The sequence below is a fragment of the Brachyhypopomus gauderio genome, chromosome 11 (genome assembly GCF_052324685.1).
Source record: "Brachyhypopomus gauderio isolate BG-103 chromosome 11, BGAUD_0.2, whole genome shotgun sequence".
In the NCBI taxonomy this organism is placed as follows: domain Eukaryota; kingdom Metazoa; phylum Chordata; class Actinopteri; order Gymnotiformes; family Hypopomidae; genus Brachyhypopomus; species Brachyhypopomus gauderio.
Genome location: NC_135221.1, coordinates 4,184,693 through 4,205,719, shown reverse-complemented (window position 1 = coordinate 4,205,719; position 21,027 = coordinate 4,184,693). Strand labels below are relative to the sequence as shown.

The 21,027-nt window shown below is 43.4% G+C and overlaps 1 protein-coding gene across 3 annotated transcripts in view; it reads right to left on the bottom strand.

Annotated features, from left to right (window-relative positions):
- pdgfc (platelet derived growth factor c) overlaps positions 1-17,236 on the bottom strand; it is a 55,334-nt gene extending 38,098 nt beyond the window's left edge. For all 3 annotated transcript variants that reach the window (XR_013133910.1, XR_013133909.1, XM_077021137.1), the window contains exon 1: positions 16,490-17,236. Coding sequence is in view for 1 of the 3 variants with exons in the window: in XM_077021137.1 (XP_076877252.1) it covers positions 16,490-16,598 (109 nt within the window). In the remaining 2 variants the exon portion in view is untranslated. The remainder of the gene's footprint in view (positions 1-16,489) is intronic.
- Positions 17,237-21,027: the final 3,791 nt, after the last annotated feature.

Here is a 21,027-nt window from a genome sequence, read left to right as displayed (position 1 = left end):
CTGACATCTGTGTTTGTGTGCATGTGTCTGCATACGCATGGGTTTGTGAGTATGTGCAAGTGTGTGTGTGTGTGTGTGTGTGTGTGAGAGAGAGAGTGTGTGTCTGCATAATCATGGATTTGCGAGTATGCTCATGTGTGTTTGTGTGTGTGTGTGTGTGTGTGTGTGTGTGTGTGTGTCTGCATAAGCAAGGGTTTGCAAGTACATGCAAATGTTTGTATGTGGGTGTGTTTGTGTTACCTCTACTAATATGCTAACATTAGCTTTTAGTCATGGTAAATCAAAAGTGCAATAAAACCATTAGTGCTAATTTAAAAGGATACAAACATTGCCAGAATTTGCTCATTTTTGTGAATATAAGATAGATTAGTTTGTGCACACTAGTAAGTGAAGCAATGTGTATTTAATAGGCTTTCTGTTATTTGTCAGATATGGAGAATTGCCATTAGTCATGAGTACGGCAAAATCTGGGAGCTAAAATCTGAAACCCACTGCCCTGTACATTACGAATGTGCTTAAAAAAAACATACCGGAAACTGTATCATGTGACAGTTGGCTTTCAGCATGCTTTTCATAATATTCAGGACTAAGCCTGGGTTTTGCGATACGTTATGCATCACGATACAGATATCACGATACGATATAACAGTTTGTAATATATTTACAATTTACGTTTGCCCCCCGTTTGCGATCTGGCATCTTTTGATTTACAAATTAAGCCCTGCTTAACTCTGAATATTACTTAGAACACTTGCAATTCTAACTTAAATGGATATTTCCCATCCATATATTTACATTTTGAAGTGGCTGTCTGCTTCTTCTTTTTATGTTTTTTTCCTAGACGATTGATTTTATAAATGAAACGATTTTTCGTAAAGCTAACTATGTTTTGTCTTTTTGAGGCGCCATCTTCTGGAAATTTTACACACTGCACATAAACTTACATGTGCAACTTTCACACAGGATAAAGAACATAATCATTCATAACAATTAATACAGCTGTGACTGTATCGATTCATGTATCGATTCATGAGAGAGTATTCATGATATATTGCCATATCGATATACTGTGCGCAGTCCTATTTAGGACTAATCGGGACGGATTAAGAAAGATTATTATTTGATTGTGAAGAGAAAAAAAACTAAGGTATGTGTGAATGTGTGTGTGTGTGTGTGCATCATACAACATTCAATAATTCTTGGGGAGCAATTTACACTGGTGGCACACACTCCTGTTGCTAGGGCAACTAATGGCCAGTGCCCTTAAAACAGCTGGGACGGTCCCCAGTCAGGCAGAACACACACACACAAGTGTGGCACTCACATAGATGCAGACTGGTCCTGCTCTTTTACAACCCGAGTCTTTTTACACTTCCATACATCTCTGGCCCACTAGTACAGACCTGACCTAGACTTACCAGACTTACACATGACCTCATCTTTGAGGCACCACAATGTAGTATGAACACGGCTACGATTCCCAGTGGTTGCTGTATTTTGTAAATCCAGGAGCTTGTGTCCATCAACCATTAATCCCTTCTCAGAAACGCATAGCTTATATGGAATCAGTGCCTGCCTTTAGGGTTACAGCAAACAGCTAAAGTTAATCACTGGAGACCTGATTCTGTGTCAGTATGCTAACATGCCAGTACAGTTTTTAGGATGTCCACATTATGAAAATTCTCGTTTAGTTTGTGCCCAAAAACATGTAAAATATACAAAATATGTACTTTAGTACTCTTTAATGTGTATGCCAACACACTACCCTTTAAACCAGGGGTCACCAACCTTTTTGAAGTTGGGAGCTACTTCTTGGATACCAATTATTGCGGAGGGCTACCAGAAAGAAAGTTGTTGAGCGGGGGGGGATTGGGTTCATGTGCGCGTGTCAATCGCTAATAGCAGCAAAAACGTAAACGATGCAGCGCTTTGGTGCATGGCAATATAGTGAGCTGTTTTTAAAACAAGCCCGCGGGCGACTCATAACGTCCAAGGGGTCAAGGCACCACGTTGGTGACCCCTGCTTTAAACCGTAACAGTACTACACCACCATACTTCACCACACTACCTTTTAAATCCTAACAGTACTACACCACCATACTTCACCACACTACACTTTAAACCTTAACAGTACTACACCACTATACTTCACCACACTACCCTTTAAATTTCCACTGCAGTGAAAAAATCACAATTGACAAAATATGGCACATTTACATTTTTACATTTACATTTACATTTAAACCCTAACAGTACTACACCACCATACTTCACCACACCACCCTTTAAACCCTAACAGTACTACACCACCATACTTCACCACACTAACCTTTAAACCCTAACAGTACTACACCACCATACTTCACCACACTAATCTTTAAACCCTAACAGTACTACACCACCATACTTCACCACACCACCCTTTAAACCCTAACAGTACTACACCACCATACTTCACCACACTAACCTTTAAACCATAACAGTACTACACCACCATACTTCACCACACTAACCTTTAAACCCTAACAGTACTACACCACCATACTTCACCACACCACCCTTTAAACCCTAACAGTACTACACCACCATACTTCACCACACTAACCTTTAAACCCTAACAGTACTACACCACCATACTTCACCACACTAACCTTTAAACCCTAACAGTACTACACCACCATACTTCACTACACTAACCTTTAAACCCTAACAGTACTACACCACCATACTTCACCACACCACCCTTTAAACCCTAACAGTACTACACCACCATACTTCACCACACTAACCTTTAAACCCTAACAGTACTACACCACCATACTTCACCACACTAACCTTTAAACCCTAACAGTACTACACCACCATACTTCACCACACCACCCTTTAAACCCTAACAGTACTACACCACCATACTTCACCACACTAACCTTTAAACCCTAACAGTACTACACCACCATACTTCACCACACTAACCTTTAAACCCTAACAGTACTACACCACCATACTTCACTACACTAACCTTTAAACCCTAACAGTACTACACCACCATACTTCACCACACCACCCTTTAAACCCTAACAGTACTACACCACCATACTTCACCACACCACCCTTTAAACCCTAACAGTACTACACCACCATACTTCACCACACCACCCTTTAAACCCTAACAGTACTACACCACCATACTTCACCACACTAACCTTTAAACCCTAACAGTATTACACCACCATACTTCACCACACTACCCTTTAAACCCTAACAGTACTACACCACCATACTTCACCACACTACCCTTTAAACCCTAACAGTACTACACCACCATACTTCACCACACCACCATTTAAACCCTAACAGTACTACACCACCATACTTCACCACACTAACCTTTAAACCCTAACAGTACTACACCAGCATACTTCACCACACTACCCTTAAATCCCTAACAGTACTACACCACCATACTTCACCACACCACCCTTTAAACCCTAACAGTACTACACCACCATACTACACCTTAAACCCTAACAGTACTACACCACCATACTTCACCACACTACCCTTTAAATGTCTGTTACCTGGACAGGGTGAAGTCCTGTCTCCAGTACAATGACCACAGCTACACAGTTTCTCAGCAGCAGGCAACAATGTTCTGCACAGTCCGTAAAATGAAATGACTGCGGGTCAAGCTGCCCTCCCCGTTAACCACCCCGGCACCGCTGTCATCGAGGTGGGTGGCCATGTCACGAAGCCTTTGTAACTTCACATGAACCAGACAGAAGGGAAGCTAACAGCACAGTGGAAAGTCTTGTGCTGTGACAGACCACCTGTAAGACATGGCAGAGTCAGGAAGCACTCCATTGTGTCTTCAATCAGCATCTGTCCCTTGGCACCACCTAACACACATCTTCTATCTTCTGCTTTAAAGATGCCTCCTCCTCTCCGCCCAGCCACTCTTCCACACACAACCATGCACTCACACACTGACGTCTGTATCTAGCTAACCCCAGACTCTGACAGACACAAGACACCTTGAGAAGTATTCTTTATGGCCCAGCTGTGCCTGTTCACCACTGGGACTGCAGCAAAATGTCTGTAGTTCCATCTGTGTGTGTGTGTGTGTGTGTGTGTGTGTGTGTGTGTGTGTGTGTGTGTGTGTGTGTGTGTGTGTGTGTGCATTTATGTTTGTATGTGTGTGTACCTCTATCTGTTACCTGATCAGGGCCCAGGTTTAGTGTGATTCTCAGCTGTTGTAAATGAGTGATGGATTCAAGGTGGACAGAGGAGAGACTGTCAGGTGTTCATGTTAATCAGTCACATTTAACAGCCAAAGCTCTGTGGCTGGGTCTCTGTGGTTGGGTCTCTGTGGTTGGGTCTGTCCAGCAGAAACCCAGAACTTGCTGTTGGTCCACTGGGCTACTTGCTACATTAATGAGTGACAGAATCTAAAAAAAAAAGATGCTTGCTCCATCACTATTTTCATTCTGTAGACCAAATCACATTCAATAACAAAGCATCATGGGTTTGAAACTTTTTAACTTTTTGATTTTAAATACATTTTAATTTATAATTTTTGTCCATCAAACCAAAAGTTACACTGCTACCCTGTTTTCATGTCTCTAAGTTAAGCTGAACTGGCTGTTTGAAACACTGTCTATTTTAACTCACACCCAGAAGTAAACAGTTTAAATCACACAAAGAAGAGCGGTCACTTTTTTAAACCTCGTGTCCTGTCTTCCTGTTTGAGTCACGGAACCGCTAGACTGAGGTTTGCCCGGGCTGATCCAAACCGCGTGCCACGAGTGCTTGTTTATGAGCACCAGAGAAGCTTCGACAGTTTTCAAAACACATTAGGGTGATGTAGTCTTCCCTTGGGTTTAAAAGCAGAATCCTGAGATCTTACGCTGTTTTTCTCCACACTTTCAGTCTGACATTTCACATTCCAAACAAGGAACCACTTATCCACATGCGTGTAGCACCAACACGGTGTCTGGAGCCGCTGACGACCTTTTCCCTGTGTGGACTTATTCGTTAACTTGGTGCCATTATGAGAATTACTCCTATAGCTTGTCAGAACATGCTGTTTGGTCTGACTTCCAACTGGCCTGAGAAAAGGCTCTCACCTGGAACTATGCCACACTGATTTCCCACAGATCTTCTGAGACCGAGGATGGATTTTTAACATAGCAGGCTCTCCAAAGTAAACCACTCAAAGTATTCGAAGAGGGTAAGATCAATGTCTGGTGGACTTCGTTGTCTGTTGGACCAATCACAACAAATTCAATGATAAAGGGTTTCAGAAACATCCGCTGGAATTCATGGCTGAAATCCTGCTGGAGGCGAAAACTCTCCCGCTGTCCTGCGCAGATGCGAGCTCACCTGCTTCAGATCTGTGTGTTTCTGATGCTGCCGATGTTCCGACCCATTCAGAACGCCGGCAGGAAACGGCTGAAGCTTATGAAACCAGAGAGCTTTTTCCGTCTGTGTCTGGGCAGCCTACACACGCCATTAAGCATCAGCACAGCCAAGTCTGTCTGCATCTCAGTAATAGATCTATATGGGACACTATTAAGACAGCTGCTTAAACATCTGAATGAGAGCTTCCCCAAATATCCAATTAAGCCACACAAACAACAACAGGACAAAAGCACATGTGTCACAAATTTCTAGATCCTGTTTGTTTAATCATGCCTTACAAAATTATGATGTTTGAGAGGCTGAAGTCAGAGATAAAGTAAAAATGAAACTTAAAAAAAATGAACTTGCCCACAAGTTGTCAGATACTGAAATGTGTGCTTTTAACTGGTTATATGTTTGATATTGTTTTTTTTATAAATATTCTGTCATTTGTCTGCTTAACTAACTTTGTCATGCATGAACTGTCTGCGTAAATAAAATGGTTATCCTACTGAGTAAACCAGTATCTTATCATCACTTCTTACTATACATCACTATACATGTTTTCAATTTGTGAATGCACTTTACACCATGAAGTGTCTGCATCACACCTCCTCCAAACACACACACACATGCACACACGCACACACACACACACACACACACACACACACACACACACACACACACACACACACACACACACAAGCTACACATGTGCGTGTGCACCACATGGTCCTAGAAGAAACATCTAAAGGTCCAGCTGTGTGCTGAACTGCTGTGTGTTCCCTTTAACTGCTCCACAGTGAACTCTTACAGAGGAATTACACATACAAACTGTTTGCCCATCAAGGAAGAGCGCCAGATCCACTCAAATCCCCCAGCTAACTCTGCCGGCCGTCCATCTTCATCAGATGGAAGAAGGCCACACTCTGTGAGCAGGCCATGTTGACACTTTTGATTAGTAGTGCCCATATTTAAAAGGTGTTCCCAAGCTGATGGTTTGCCTCCAGAATCCTCTGCATTGCTATGAAGAAGCTGCTTCACCTTGAGGAGCCATTTGTGCTTCTACCTCACAACGAACATGAAGCTACACACTGGCTTTTATGACCCGAGATCACATCAATCACTCGGAGAACTCCGCTGCTGTTCACGTTGAACGAGCAGGTCCAGGATCATTCCTACTGACTGACTCTCACCCACCGCCTGACCGCATAAATTAACATCGGCGGCAGAACAGGCAAGAGAGATGAATTACATCACATGAACAGAAAAAAGATGAAAAAGAAAATCGGGTCACAAGACAAGTCAAGGGCATGAAGACAGCATGTGTGCCCAGATGTTAGAGCCGTTCTGGGCGCAAGATGAGTTCGCCATGGGGTTTCCCCATACCGGCTGAGCTGTGCGTTCTGACACAGGGCCCTGCAGGGAGAGCAGCTTTAGAACTATGTCGGATTATCCCCACAGCGGCCGAGCCTGTATCAGCAAGTCTGTCTCCGTACAGGCGTCTGCGGCATTGGGATACAGCAGACCTGGGACAGTGGCTCCCATCAGAGTGTGTGATGAAATGTCACAGGTGCACAAGCACAGACACACACACACACACACACATACACACACACACTAACACACACATATACACACCATTCGGATGTGTGCTGAGGACTGATTCAACTTGGATCTCATTAGTTGGTGGGTTTCCTGGTGTGAATTAGCTGTGTCAGCGCTGGGTGCTAATGACGGCTGGCTGAGAAAATGTTCCACAGAGGCTGAACGAACACCACATCTACCTTCCCTGGTTTCAGCATGATCTGTCATCTCCTGCCTAAGTCCAGGTCCTTCAGTAGGTACACACTGAGAAGAATACAGCCCCGTGCATGTCTCCACAACCTTCCATCATATCACACATTATAGTCCTTCAAACTTATCTTCCCGCCTCTACTGAAAGTTTTTCCTCTGCTACTAAGGCAGTGCGGTGAGCGGTAGAGCAGCTTACGCTCTCTGAAAAGCACAGAGCCGATGAGGAAAACGTGTCTCAGAACACTCAGAAGCTCAGACATTAATCAGGGTCACTCTGTGTGTGAAGGCAGCGGCCTGCTGAAGCTACCTGGGGCACACACAGTGGCCTGTGCAGCGCGTTGACCCACTTCATAAGACTCAGCTTCTGTTTCTCCACCTGAGGGGTGGAGAAATGGACCTCCAGTCTCTGGAGACATCGGTATCGCCATGCTTGATAGCAGCAGTCATGCACTGTGTGTGTGTGTGTGTGTATGTGAGCATGTGTGTATGTGAGCATGTGTGTGTGTGTATGTGAGCATGTGTGTGTGTGTGTGTGTGCGCATGTGTGTGCGTGTGTGTACGGAATACCTATTTGTGCTTGGGCCCAAAGCCAGGCACTCGGTGTGATTGAGTTACACACGTCGGAGTGTGTGACCCTCGGTCGTATATCACAACGCAGCATGTCTGGGGTCACACGGTGCCACTAGGACCCCCACCCATTTACCTTATTATTTCACCCCTTCAACTCCTGACAGAATGATAATGAGCCTGGTAGACATCACGTTCTGCACTTCTGTGGGTCACATTCTAAAAGAACTTTTAAAAAGTCTCTTAGATGTGATAACAACAGGAAATCGGCCACTAACACAGAGCCAATGTTAACAGAGACGCCTTACCAGACAGGCTAGTGGGGCTAAAGTTATCATAGCTAGTAAGTAGCCATTAGCATTGTCTTGTCTGCATAGTACTAGCTAGCCCTTACTAGCCATAATTATTAGCAATATTGCCATTTTTGGGTATGATATCTTTAAATCCTTTAAATTAGGATCCACAGTAATTCCTGCATATAGCATCCATGTGCCACAATGGCCAGTATGGAGAAGAATCATCTCGGCCCGCAGACCCGCTGTGTGTCTGTATCTTCTGACCCACATTACCGTATCCCTGTAGCTCCTCACTTATCACACAGACTCAGACTCACGCAGGCCAATATCGTCCGCACGTGCTCTCCCACCCTTCCTGTCTAAAAGTGTCTCCTGCCTTCAGTTCATTACTCACTTCCCGTCAGAGCCTCGCAGTAAACTGGCCAACAGGCAGGAAGGAAGTTTTATAGTGAAGAGTCGTGACTCAGCACTGAGCAGAAAAAGTGGATCATTAGTGATGAGAAACTCGGGCACCTGGCAACCGAGTGTCTCAGCCCAGCCTCCGAGAGGAGTGAAAGGAGTGAGAGAGAGAGAGAGAGAGAGAGTGACAGATTGAGGAGTGGAAAGAAGGTCTCAGAAAGGACAGGTGGAGGACATGGTATGGTCGTGGTACTGTAGTAGTTCAACACCAGCATAATTCCTAAGGCACTTTATTTCACTGCAGGTTGAAGAAGCTATGTGTGTGTGTGTGTGTGTGTGTGTGTGTGTGTGTTCGTGTGTGTGCGTGTGTGTGCGCGTGTGTGCGCGTGTGTGTGCGTGCGTGCATGTGTCTGATCATGTGTGTTTGTAGGGTAGTAGCTACATTGATTGACTAAAATCCACAGAGAAGCCCGGAAAATAATTAATCAATTCATTCATTTGATTAAATATCAAACCATAAAAACCATAAAAGCCACTCTTTCATATCTCATCTTTGGCCACATCGCTCTTGTAAAACTTTATTTGCTCTTGTCATTTATAAATATAAAATATATGCAATATATATGCATAAGAAAAAAACTGGCCTTCACACATAATCACTGAGCGCTATTTACAGGGCATCTCAGGGCTGGCAAGTTTCAGTGCCAATATCTACATCCAAGAGACTTTTAAAGGTTCAACTCTGTGTGTTTGTTTGTGTGTGTAGGCTAGTACATTAACTGACTAAAATCTATAGAGAATCCCATGAAAAATAAATTAATAAGCCAATAAATTACTAAAATAAAAACTATAAAAGCCACTTTTTCCTGCTCCATGTTTGGTCACATCACTTCTTGTAAAACTTTAAATGTTCCTGACATTTACAAATCTATATTTGCATAAGAAAAAACTGGTCTTCACACATAATCACTGAGCGCTATTTACAGGGGTTCTCACAGAGCTGGCAGGCTTCAGTGCCAATACCTACATCCAAGAGATGTTTAAAGGTTAACTGTACCGTGTTGAAAAACGCATTTGGACTCTGCGAAACAGGTAGATTTTTTTTTCAAAATATTTTCAATTTTTAGAATAGCATTATTTTTAGAAAACTTGTTAATATATCCTAATGCGCAGAATATCTTTGCTTTTAGAATAACTCTGTTATCAGCCACTGTTGGTTTGTCTGATTTTTGGAAATCAAGCAGCAACACGTTAGACGGGTGTCTTAAGTAACGGAGTGAGGTTCTGTGACTGCCACTGACCCTACTTTAGACGTGCTGAAGAGGAGATACGAATCAATGAACACAAAAACAATATTGTACTGTATAGTCTATATAGGACGCAGGATTATGGCTGGATTGGATTCCATTGCATTGCAGGATAATGACTAGATTATTCCCTATTTTACTGCAGGATAATGACTGGATTACAACCCAGTTCATTGCAGGATAATCACTGGAACCAATGCAATTTTTGTGCAGTATAATGGCTGGTTTAGATCTTGATATTCCATATAATGATGGACTGATCATGTCCTGTTAGTCTGTAGGCTGATGGCTGGTACACTGCAGGATGGGATGATGGCAGGATTAGGTTATAATACACTGCAGTATGATGGCAGGATTAGGAACTATTACACTGCTGTATGATGGCAGGATTAGGTTATAATACACTGCAGTATGATGGCTGGATTAGCAACTATTACACTGCTGTATGATGGCAGGATTAGGTACTATTACACTACTGTATGATGGCAGGATTAGGTACTATTACACTACTGTATGATGGCAGGATTAGGTACTATTACACTACTGTATGATGGCAGGATTAGGCACTATTACACTGCTGTATGATGGCAGGATTAGGTACTATTACACTGCTGTATGATGGCAGGATTAGGTACTATTACACTACTGTATGATGGCAGGATTAGGTACTATTACACTACTGTATGATGGCAGGATTATGTACTATTACACTACTGTATGATGGCAGGATTATGTACTATTACACTGCAGTATGATGGCAGGATTAGGTACTATTACACTATTGTATGATGGCAGGATTAGGTACTATTACACTATTGTATGATGGCAGGATTAGGTACTATTACACTATTGTATGATGGCAGGATTAGGTACTATTACACTGCTATATGATGGCAGGATTATGTACTATTACACTACTGTATGATAGCAGGATTATGTACTATTACACTGCAGTATGATGGCAGGATTAGGTGAAATTGAATGATTGACGTTTATTTGAAACAAACTCCCCTGTGCTGGACTATGAAGCCGACTCTACAGTCTGGGCCCATTTTATGCAGGTCCCGCCACCTGGAGTGAGAGGCAAGTGTCCTGACCTCCAACAACTTCGCTTGTTAACATGAAGGCCTCCTCTGTCAGGACATCTGCACTACACATAAACATGCATGGGATTGCAAGAGGTTATTTTCTGCCACTCAGACAGGGTGGAACAAGTCAGTGGTTTGACAGCGCGATTACTCCACAGTGCCAAATTGCAAAGATCCCTCATATCTCGACAACAACGGTTTGCAGAAATAACGAGACAGACTATGGAAGAAAAAAGAACAGATGCAGTGGGGGCATTTGAAAATAACTCTCAGACAGTGAGAGGCAAAATCTGCCAAAGTATGTAGACATGCCCGGAAGAAGGGGACGTGGGGTCAGCGCACGGCATTTTCCAGCTGCCAAAGAAAACCCTCCAAACGACTGTGGAATTCATCTAGCTTTGAAAACAGGTAATGTTCACAGACAACGTATAGCTGAGTGTGCAGAATTATCCACTCTAGCAGAGTGAGAGCAATCACAAAGAGTTACAGGTCACCCTCTTGTTTAAGCGCAGTGGATTCAGCTGGGCCAGGAAGTGGCTTATCGGGAGGGGGGCGGTTACATTTCTGCCTGAGTGAGTCAGCATCTGTGCACATTCTACTCATATTATGTATCAATCATTTATCATACTAAAGTATCTTTCAAAAAAGGGCGCTTGTTAAAAATGGCAGAGGAAGCCGTGTTTAACCTGTCAGGGCTCAGATGAATGGCAGGACCGAGGAGCAGCACAAATGGTGTGGATGTGGAGGAAGTGCCATCGTTTTGGCCGAGACCGATGGCAATCGATGGTGTCAGGTAGGAGGGCTCTGAAGACCAGCTTCACCTTTCCACATCCAATCAACACGAGACCCCAGCAGGTCGTGTCCCCTCTCAGGTGCCCGGCTTTTACAGTCGGGGCTGTTACTATAAGTGTCGTGAACGGTTGTGTAATGAAAATGTTATGAATAGCTAGTCACACACCGAAATGTCACAGTATTATATTTCTGATTGTACGCCCATCAAATGCTGCTTTTAAAAGAGGAGCATGAACTCAGCACTACCATACAAGGTTGTGGCCAGTAGAAAGGGGAGTGTTAGCGCACAGCTGCTCATCACACCATGCAATCATACCACATGGACAGAAACCAAAGGGAAGCATTTGTTCTCAAAGATTATAGACTTTCAAACCTCGTTTTTATTTTCCTTTCGTTTTTTGTTTTTTTTTCGTCAGATACAGGCGAAAGGTCTTCCCTCTCTGATTGTGGGTTTTTGGTGTGCTGTATTAAGCCTGTCATTATCTTGTCCAGATGAAAGTGCTTCAAACTGACTTCCTGATTGATCAGATGGCGAGGATGGACAACGAGAAACATTTCAACTCTGAGAGCCCAGGGTTAGCGCTCGTGTTACCACTGACCTTTTGCAAAAAAACCTTTTGCTATTTGACCTGAAATGTTCATGTAGGGCTAGATTAAGTCTAGCAGTCGCTGCAGTCTTAAGAACCAGCCCAACAATTGTTGAAGAGACACAAAAACAAAACAAAAACAAAACACCACCCAAAAACAGGAGCGTGAACGCCTGAAGGTCTTGAGCCAGTTCAGGCAGCCAAGCTCCTGCCGCTCCCCCCAGGGTCCTGTTAACGGGACGTATGTGCCCTCACGGGCCGACACAGCGAACCGCAGGCAGGCAGAGACTTGCTTGCCTGCTTCATCCGTCAACCTGCCAAAGAGGCCCGCACGCGGTCGCCCTGCGCTCCAAAGACCCGGAGCGTTCCGGAGCTTTTGCCTATAGATACTCGGGAGTGTGTGTTGCACAGCGTGTATGTTTAACACACACGATGTGCCAGGTTTGTTCCCTGGGAGTCGAGTGGACTCGTTTTCTGCTTCAAGATTCGACGAATTGGCAGAGTGCAGGGTGTCGACTGACAGCTAACTTCAATACTGCAGTAGTGCACCCAGAGGCACTTAGCCTAAAACGGGTCAGAGTAAACTCTTACTTTAACAGAGAGTTATTTGTATCACTGTGCTTTTGTGTGCATGTGTGTGTGCGTGTCTGTGTGTGTGCGTGTGTGTGTGTGTGTGTGTGTGTGTGTGTGTGTGTGTGTGTGTGTGTGTGTGTGTGTGTGTGTGTGTGTGTGTGTGTGTGTGTATACATTCAAAAGCTTGCTTCATTTCACTGCTCTACTAGGTGCTAAAAATCATTTTGGAAAAAGTCTTACACGAGTCCCACCTTACATACACAGCAGATAAAAACCTATGGAAACTGACGAGGGCATGAAGGTGGACAGTAATCTTAGAACCCTGCCAACCTTGCCAACCTCGCCAACCGCCTGAGAGTGCTGGCATTGTGAAGGACCCTGCTGTAGTAGCCATGGAGAATGATCGAGCTGTTCAGGTGTGGTTGTCTCAGTAACTGCAGTTCCTGTATGTGTGGGACAATCTGTTAAAATCACACAGGAAACCCAGTCAGCATTGACTGTGGGTACAATTATGAAAATATTTCACTGAGACAGATACACATTTGACAGTGTTCTATGTCTTTTTAGAGAAAAAATCGAAATTACATTTCTTGGTTGAGTCCATACCTAAACATAGAATCTCTCTCTCCCTGTATCTGTCTCTCTCTTCCTGTCTCTCTCTCCCTGTCTCTCTCACCCTCAAACACACATCTGCATATGTCATGTTTTATGTAAGATATAATATACAGATATATAGAGTCTCATTTATTTCAACATAAGTATAAAAACCTTCCCCTCTGTGTCCTCCGCAGGGTCATTGAATGGCTGTTCAGTGTTCCAAAGAAATCATTAATTTGGAAATTAGACATTGACTTGAACAGCGTAGTAACTTAGTATGCTGCATAACAACATGTACACTCTGACTAGCCCATTACTGAGAGATCATGGCACGTGATGCTGGAGTTTTTCAAACCCACTGTCAGCCCTGCTTAACAGTTACAGCAGGAGCCAATTTAGTGTCCCAACGTTAAAGCAAACTGCTTTTTGGACGGCGATATTAATGGGTTATGTTGAGGAGTTAGAACTTTATAACGTACAGCAGTGGGGATTCCACAGTGGGTCATTACGCAGAACTGCCTGAACTTTCCGGTTAACTGCCACATCTCCTCAAATCCTCACTGGGAGTTTCATTCCTGGGAGGGAGGGAGGATTACCCCCCCCCCCCCCCCCCCCCGTGCAGCCAACAGTGGAGGTGCTAGGGTAGATTAATAGGGCATAATCTGTCTCCAGTAAAACGTGGTTCTGGCAGGCTGCAGTCTGTTCTCACCAAGCCAAAGATGAATCCACAGGATGAATCCAGCACCAGGTTTCAACAGCCAGCTATCAGAAGAGGATGTTCAAAGCTTTTTCACATCATGTCCTTCTACTGGGCCTGTGCATAAAGGCCAGTACGGCATTTCATACAATAGCCAACGTTCATTTTGAAGTTCTTGTTTCATTTTGTGATAAATGTCCTAAATGCATTCCATATTGAACTGGTTACACATATCCACTGAGGAGGAAGAGTGTTCACAGGATTCCCACCAATGAAAATGCCATTACAAATGTTTCCAGGGTTACAATTTCAGCTACAAAAGAAAAGCGCTCTCGCTGCATGAGGCAAGATCTATTTCAGTAAGTCCAGATTGCAAGAAGCAACCTGCTAATAACCTCATTCAGAAAGTGCAATTAGTCATGCAGTTTACAGACTGAACAGCCACAACCCACCCACACTGACTTAAGCTCCTTTATGAGGAGACCTTCATGACCCAATCCTAAACGTGTGACTAAATCTCCCAAATCTCTTCCTAAAAGGACCTCATATAACATCCACACAGGACCCATCACCAAAGGTTCAGACATATCTACTCCCACATCAAAACTGTTTTTTGTAGGCCCTGCACCTTCAAAATGGTAATGAAGCACACAAACATTCCTGAAAAACAGGACATTTCAGAGTCATTCATCAGTTGTGCAAGCAGCAATGTGTATAATATATAATGACCTGTTTGAGGTTGCAGCAGATAAGCTCTAGGTAGCCCTCACCTGACCAGATTCTGTTGTTGAACCCTCCCCACCATGCACACACACACACACCCACACACCCATACACACATACACACCCATACACACCCATACACACATACACACCCACCCACACACACACACACACCCATACACACACACACACACACACACACACACACACCCATACACATCCACACACACCCACACACACCCACACACACACACACACACCCATACACACACACACACACACACACACACACCCACCCACACACACACCCATACACATACACACACACACACACATACACACACACACACCCACACACATCCACACACACACACACCCACACCCATACACACCCACACCCACACACACATACACACCCACCCACACACACACACACACACCCATACACACCCACACCCTACACACACCCACACACACACCCACCCACACACACACACACACCCATACACACCCACACACACACACACACACACACACACACACACACACACACCCATACACACACACACACACACACACACACCCTACACACACACACCCACACACAGGTCTAGTTCCTGAGCCATAGCAGGGAGCAGCCCCTCTAATGTGTGCGTTGTTGAGGTGGTAAAAGTTCTGTGGAGCAAGACTCACCTTTGATATTTACCTGCACACTCACCCACTCATGCACCTTCAATCTTCATCCCCAGATGAAGTCAGTGGTTCAAATCTAGAGCCCTATCTAAACTTTTATTAAGAGTCTTTACCATTTCCATCATATATGGTACGGTTACTGGGCTACTGAAACTATGCATGTTCTGTTATCATCACAGGGCAGTGCTATTGTGGTGTGAGACACAGCAAGTCACTCTAAAGTGAAGATTTCCATTATAAATCTCTGTTTCTTTTTTTTCTGACTGGGTGTTCACACTTTGTAAGTTGCTCTGGATAAGAGTGTCTGCTAAATGCCGTAAATGTAAATGTACACAAAGTTCTCAGTGATTAAAACAAATGACACAAATATGCTAAATATATTTGCTACCCACTATGAATAAACGCAATTTTCCGCTGCCTGTGACCCCTTACCCAGTCCAAGCGCACACCCACCTCTGCAAGCACAGTAAAGGTTTTAATTTCTGCTAATGATGCACGCTGGGCAATGGTTTTGTTTGTCCTCACCAACAGGAGAACCTGTCATCGAAGGGTGTTTGCATTTTCAGAGCAAGTTGAAAAGGGACCTTATGACATTTTTGTAATTCATCTCGGAGTATCAGTGAGGTTCAGAGGTAAGCAAATTGCACTGCCCCGGGCTCCTCGCGCTTTATGAATGGAGTCTTTCTGTGATCAGAGGGCAATCTTTTCCCATGGGACGCTGCTACCACGAGCTCCCCCCTCCCTAAATACACATACGGATACACTTTAAAGGCAAAGGTAATTTCCACTTCCTACCTACGATAATGCTGTTTGAACTGAACAAACGCGCCCATTCATAACCACGTTAACCCCGGGACGAGCGCGCGAGCGCGTCACTCTCGTGCACAATACGCAGACTACACGTGAAGGTCACCGCCACGAAAGAGAGAAAGGAGCAAGTTATAATCTAGTAGACTCTGGACGTTTAACTTACCATTTTGTTCTTTTACATTTCCCTGGTGAATTTTACTGATAAGTGTGGATTCCGCCTCCAACCCACGAAGAGGAGACGACAAAAGAAAGAGGAATAGAAGAGGAATCATTTGGATGGGTGAGGACAGCCGACGCCTAGATACTGGATACGTGGACCTTTAATCACCGTGCAGAAACCTCTGTGTTCTGACAGGTATCCCACTTCGGACACTTGTGTAGGAAACGCACGCCAAGTGGAAACAGCATAGTCCCGATCCACGAGATCCTCCCGCAGATTCACTGGCTGCTTTGTGTTAGTCTCTGAGCATCAGGGTAAAATCTGCCACCACTAAGCAATAACTGGGATAACTAGCTCAGAGCGAACCTGTTGTTTTTGTATTGACCATGTTCGGAAAAGTTTTTGAAAACCCAGGAATAAAAAAAACGGGAAAAGTCTCCCCCGAAAAAGGCGTTGCAAATGGCGTACGACACTATCAATAACTCAAACAATCTTCCTTGAAAGCATCGGGCAGTGGTAATCTCCTAAATGTTTCAAACGAACTTGTAGGGATCGATAGTCCATCCACATGGTGAAAAGCATTTGCATACTTGTTAAAATATTAAAAAAAAAAAGAAACACTCTCAATAGCAGGAACAACGTGAAATAAAAGGCGTTTGAAGATGTACTCAGGGCTCTTGAAGACTTCTTGTGAGGCGGAGGGACTGAGTGTCTGGAGGCAGCGGAGGGGCGTCTGACCATGCAACAGGTGCTACACATAAAGTAAAAGCTCGCAGTGGCGGAAACTCCCCGGGAAGGCGGGGAACCCTGCAGCCGTCCTGCTGGAATCGCCTGAAAGACAAAATAAAAAAAATAATAAAAACGCAATTTTGCACCGTGCGCGCGCGTACGGTTCTGCAGCACAAAGATCTACGCGACAAAGTCCTGCAAACCTGAAAATAATCAGGAAAATGTTGCATGTTTGTATTGTTTATTAAAATTAACAAATGCTATTGTATTGTAGATATTAAGGTCTTCTTTACAAATAAATAAATGAATGAATAATTAGGCGTTTCAACTTCATAACTGTCGAATATTCCCCAAGTAAACTTTACTCCTGGCGTGTTTCCACAAGTAGGCTATACAGTTATCATCGACTCATACATTTTTCATATGTTATGAGGTTTCCTGAACAGCTCTGCCAAGTTGGAGCATACCACTACCCTATCAGATATTCCTACTTTCGCCCTTGTGTTTTGTCCTGCGTCTTAATCGTTCAATCGTTTCATTGGGTGTTTCATCATCGTGATATGAGAACAACGTCTAATGCGCCTTTTGGGAAATGTTTTAGAACTTCTCCAATTTGTCTTATCAAAGCCGCAGAAAGAGCGCGCTCTGCAGCCTGTAAGCCGTTTCCTTTCACCGGCTCAATACATCACCTCATAAAAGCCTTTTCATGTGGTTAATCTCATCTCCCTGTTTGCCAGTGAGTTCCGTACATGTGCGTTACCCCTGTGAGCTCTTATGGCAGACTAAACAAGCCGAGCTGGGGCACACACATTGAAGTGATCCTGCCAGACATATGATGCAATGGCCAAGCAATTTGCACTGGCCTCCTGACCATTACAGGAGAGGAGAGCGGGAGAGAACAGAAGGAACCCAGGAGGTTGAATCCAAGGAGGTCTGAATCTAGCTGACTTCGGTAGACCCCAGCTCTCCAGTGCTGAGGACGTATTTTATTTATTTTTTTGTGGAAACACCAGTGCTGTGATCTGGAGAGCGAAGGCACTGACGTGTAGCATGCACTGCGCTCAACCAGTGCTTGTGCTTACACAAGCATGACTTCAGTATTGTCTTATACAAAATGAATGTTTAAAGGTGAAAATGGATAGGGCCATGCATTCCTGAAGCGCTGGTAATGCTAGACGCAAAGTTCAGAAGTAAATGAGGCATGTGATTTTACAGAGGAGGTGTTGTGTGTTACACTGAAGAAGATGTTCAGATAAATGGTGTGGTTTCATGCTGATGTCTCAGAAGTGTTACACTGTGGCACCCCTGAAACACAGAAACAAAAGAGGTAATGTTGTTCTATATTGACCTGCAGTAGAAGGCAGAGATGGATCTGGGGTTTGAGGACTGTGAGCTTGTGAGCTCTCTGTGGGAGAGGATCACATTCCATCCCCAAAGCCTACAGCAGATGTCAGCACCTCAGCCAGAAGGAATCTCTCTCTCTCTACCTCTCTCTCTCTGTCTTTCTCTCTCTTTCTTTCTCTCTCTTTCCTTCTCACTATGTGTGTGTGTGTGTGTGTGTGTGTGTGTGTGTGTGTGTGTGTGTGTGTGTGTGTGTGTGTGTGTGTGTGTGTGTGTGTGGGTGTGTGTGTGGGTGTGGGTGTGTGTCGTTGTGTGGGTGTGTGTGCTTGTGAAGGTTTCGGAAGATCTTACATAGACATTACAATATCTTGTGCTTTCATGGTGGTCCTACACAGGGAAACACACTTCAACAAACAATGAAATTAAAACCAGAGCAGATTTGGGGAGTTAGCAAGGAGACGTCATTATGAATGCTGGACCAGCTAGGTCAGACACAAACACCAGAGACACACCAGAGATCAGAGTAACAACTGATATTCAGTGAAATGAGCTCACAAATAATGCAAAGTAAACAAACGTTTTGTCACCACCTGCCCTGTCAAACATCACTTAGATCCCACCATGTAATCTGGGCATCAGTGGATAATCTGTTGAGATGTGGTGGACTCCAAAGAGCTTTGTTTCTGCCATGGTTTTATTGTTGGCTTTTTTACATATGATAGTTTTTATTCACACGTCTGTATCTCCGGTAAAGTCTCAAAATCAAATGTAAAACCAAAAAAACTGAATCAGCCAGTTATTCTATATTTTTCCTTTTTGGTAGTGATGATCTGCTTGGAGGCTAGAGACACCTGGTGGTGCCCCTCATAGCTACAGTCAGGTCAAGGACCTGCATGCTTTCTGATTGGTTATTGTAAAAATTTAGATGATTCTCATTTTAAAAAGGCACCAATCAAGTTGACTATAAATTATTTATGTCAAGTATGTTAGTAGCATTTATACTCGTGTTCTACATTTGTTTTCTACTGCACATGGATAGTATGTGAAAATGCTATTAGGTAACTGATTTGTTGAGAGATATGTACAGCATATTAGCATAAAGCTGGGTCTTGTAATATTGCCTCCAAGTTTGAATTCACAGTTTCTACCAGATAATTTGTTTAAAAATGTCAGTTGACAGTGTAGATGAGTGTAAACGTCATTGACAGTATATAGTGTAAACCTCACTGACAGTATAGATAAGTGTAAACCTCATTCACAGTATAGATGAGTGTAAAACTCATTCACAGTATAGATAAGTGTAAACCTTATTCAGTGTATAGATGAGTGTAAACCTCATTCACAGTATAGATGAATGTAAACCTCATTCAGTGTATAGATGAGTGTAAACCTCATTCACAGTATAGATGAGTGTAAAACTCATTCACAGTATAGATAAGTGTAAACCTCATTCATTGTATAGATGAGTGTAAACCTCATTCACAGTATAGATGAGTGTAAACCTCATTCAGTGTATAGATGAGGGTAAACCTCATTCACAGTATAGATGAGTGTAAACCTCATTCAGTGTACAGATGAGTGTAAACCTCATTCACAGTATAGATGAGTGTAAAACTCATTCACAGTATAGATAAGTGTAAACCTCATTCAGTGTATAGATGAGTGTAAACCTCATTCACAGTATAGATGAGTGTAAACCTCATTCAGTGTATAGATGAGTGTAAACATCATTCACAGTATAGATAAGTGTAAAGCTTAAGCCGCATGTCATTTTACTCACATTGTAAAATTTGTCCCGATTTTACTCTATCAGGCCTTCAGTCTGCATTATTTACCAAACAACAACAACAACAACATAAAAACACAAAATTGAAATATGTTCTAGTTTTGTTATTCTGAGCTTACTCCAAGACAATAACAGTGACCATCATCACTAGATGGGCTTAATTGTATGTGTGAGGAGCAGCTCAAAGTTATAGGAAGTGCTGGAAAATAGATCTTCTCTAATAATACATTTTGTAAAACCTTGGGATAAATGACGCTACAAGCACGCCTCTCTTGGCAAGCAGTAGTGGTGACTTACCACGACAGACAGTTTTCTACTAAATCAGACATGTAAATCTTTACCCCGTCTTATTAATAGACTCTACCAATCAATCTCTGCACTCATGCGCTCAGGAACTCTTTCCAATCTGCTAGTAGCTTAGATTTGGCAAGTTGCTCTTCATGCATTGGGACAGTGCTGTATAAACTCTTTACACCTGGCCGTGCCTCTGATAATCCAATCCGTGCTGTCTGTTACTGTGCTGTTATTTGATATTGGCCTAACACAAACAACCACTCTTATCCAGTCTCACCCATTGAGAAGCACATGCCACCCAGGGGCGAAAGATATTAGTCTTTTTTTTTTTTTTTTTTGGAAGAACAGGGAGGTACCTTCGTTTCCTGCCACTGTCTTTTGTTTTCCTTTT